The sequence below is a fragment of the Trypanosoma equiperdum genome, assembly GCF_001457755.1.
Source record: "Trypanosoma equiperdum strain OVI genome assembly, contig: ctg_874, whole genome shotgun sequence".
NCBI classification, from domain to species: domain Eukaryota; phylum Euglenozoa; class Kinetoplastea; order Trypanosomatida; family Trypanosomatidae; genus Trypanosoma; species Trypanosoma equiperdum.
Genome location: NW_027124836.1, coordinates 1 through 2,360, shown reverse-complemented (window position 1 = coordinate 2,360; position 2,360 = coordinate 1). Strand labels below are relative to the sequence as shown.

At 43.2% G+C, this 2,360-nt stretch overlaps 1 protein-coding gene and 1 pseudogene across 2 annotated transcripts in view; both read right to left on the bottom strand.

The window, feature by feature from the left end:
- TEOVI_000415400 (Trypanosomal VSG domain containing protein, putative) overlaps window positions 1–1,158 on the bottom strand; it is a gene marked incomplete at both ends in the record, with an annotated part of 1,173 nt that extends 15 nt beyond the window's left edge. The window contains one exon of the mRNA XM_067226953.1: window positions 1–1,158. Coding sequence (XP_067083054.1) covers window positions 1–1,158 — 1,158 coding nt within the window.
- Window positions 1,159–1,345: 187 nt separating this feature from the next.
- On the bottom strand, window positions 1,346–2,060 carry TEOVI_000415300:pseudogene (annotated as a pseudogene). Its single transcript is given in 4 exon segments — window positions 1,346–1,477; window positions 1,479–1,499; window positions 1,502–1,852; window positions 1,854–2,060. Coding segments are annotated over 4 exon segments (711 nt in total).
- Between the last annotated feature and the right edge of the window lie 300 nt (window positions 2,061–2,360).

Sequence of the window (2,360 nt, the reverse complement as noted above, 5' to 3'; positions counted from 1 at the left end):
CTGTATAAGCTTCTGAGCGACGCTATTTCCTTCGTTTTCGCTGGCTTTAAGCCATGTGCTTAACAGCGTTGATTCTGCTACTTCTTTCTCTGCCCTTTTTAGGCTTTCCGCCACGTTTGAGACTTCCTTTACCCACAGGATGTCGTAGAATTTTTGCAGTGTTGCCGCCGTTAGAGCAGTGTACTCGACACATAAGCCTTCATTGTTGCTTCCCGTACAGCCTGTGCTTTTGAATTTGCCTAGGTAGGCGTTGGGGGTTTTGAACCTTAACTTCGAGACGATATTGGCTACGGCGTTGTCTAGATAGCGAGCGGTTAATGGTTTGGGCGGTTGCGCTATGCACGTTGCCATTATGTCGCCGAAGTCCGGTGCCGCGCTTGCTATGTTTGCTCCTGCGTCGCTTTGGTGAATTATGAGTCGGCCGCAGGCGTTTGCTCCATCTCTGCCACCGGTTTTTTTGTGGCACAGACAGACTATTGTTGCCGCCACTGTTGTTGCCTTCGCCCTGTCTCCGCCGGCTTTGCATGCCGTCTGTGTGTTGCCGCCCACGCCACCGTTGAAGGCGTCCGCTGAATCGTACTCTGCGCCCGTTGCTTTGTCCTGACCGTAGCCGGCTTTGTTAAGTGCCTTCGCTACTGTCGCCGTTGTCGTGTCTTTGTTTTGTCTTTGCACCTCACTGAGCCGTTCCCGAAGTGGCTCGGCCTGTGCTGATATCGGTATTAGCGCCTGTCTGGCCATTGTTCTTAGTTCATCTGGAGCATTTTCTAGCCCTGCCTCCGCTAGGACAGCTGCCTCTTTGCCGTCTCCGTCTAACGCTTCCGCTGCTGCTGCCCAGATCGGCCACTGCTTCTGCCATGTAGGGTCCGTTTGAAATTCTTCAGGTGGCTGTTTGGGAGGCGCGTTTGTGTCAGAAGCTTTATTGAACAGGTTTTTCCATTCTTTGCTGCTTAGGGTTAGCTTGAGCTGTTGCAAGTTGTCGTAGGCTCCGAGACCTGACGTGTCTATCGAGGGCACCGTGGTCTGGAGGTTGGCCAGCGCAGCTAGCGCGCACAAGGCTGCAAAGTCTTCCTCGTTGTCATCTGGATTGACGTCATCTTCTGCTGCTTCGATGCTGGTTATCGCGCGCAAAACTAATAAAAGCAGTGCTGCCGCTTGCATGCTTGGTTTTGGTGATCTTCTGCTTTCAAACCTGTGATGGTGCCTAGAGTTAGGTCAACAACTCATTGAATAGTGCAGTTTTTTCATCTGTGGTGCCCACCACCTATTATTGGCAGTTTTTTGTGTTTTTACTGGTTGTTAACCGATTTTCTTTGTCCGAAATTTAAGTCAGAGTAGCGTTTTTGCGTCAAATCTTTTTACCTTAAAACAAATACCTGCATATAAACGCATTACAACAAATATTCCCAAAATATAAATCTCATTTCCTCCCACTGATTATATAGTTTTGAATTGTCCCCGAGTCTTTCCTACTAAATTTTCCTGGTTTCAAACTCGTTGTACCAGTTATTTTTTTCCCAATAAGTTTTTCTCTCTTTTCGTATGCAACTGGTTGTCGTGGCGAGTAAATAAATGAAGCCTCTTCAATTTCACCATTATATGGAATAAAGAATCTCTCCTAATAACCAAACCCAATCATGCCTCTCCTCAAAACAAATCTTTTTCCACCAGCTTCTTCCTGAATTGCACTCCAAATTAGTAAGTGTTTGTAAATTCTTGGTTCTGACCACGATTCCTCACTCTCTTTCAATAACTCCACAAACGCATATTCAAATATCTTAAATGCCCAAACTCTTGCTATTAAATCACCAAAACTAAGATAAGGTTTTCCACTATGAGGTATTTTAAGAAATTCATGTAAGTTTTCGTTCCTCTCTTTTTTGTGACCAAGATTTAAAAAACCAATAGCATCTCTTCACATGATCTATGTGTTCTGAATTTATAATCAAAACCAACTGAGGTGCATAACATTCTAAAGTTGTCATGAATAAAATAGGCGATATTTGCTTTTCTCTCACTACTTCCTCTTTAAACTCATTTTCATTTTCCGCAGTATTTTGTATAAAATATTCTACAGCATTTTCATATTTTTCTCCATCAGAAACAATAACATCTGAGCCATCAACACTTATTACAACATCATCATCACTTGCATTTTGTATATCTAAAAATTCCATAACCCATCTAGGCCTCTTAACTTGGCTATAAAAATCTCCCATTTCAATTGTAATAATTTCAACATTGTTGAGTTTGTCACTCAATATGAATCTACGCCATCCTTCAATTGCGTGAGTTTTAACTACAACTACAAACACTCTGGACTTCTTATGCTCATTATGTGTTATATTTGTGGTGTGTTATTT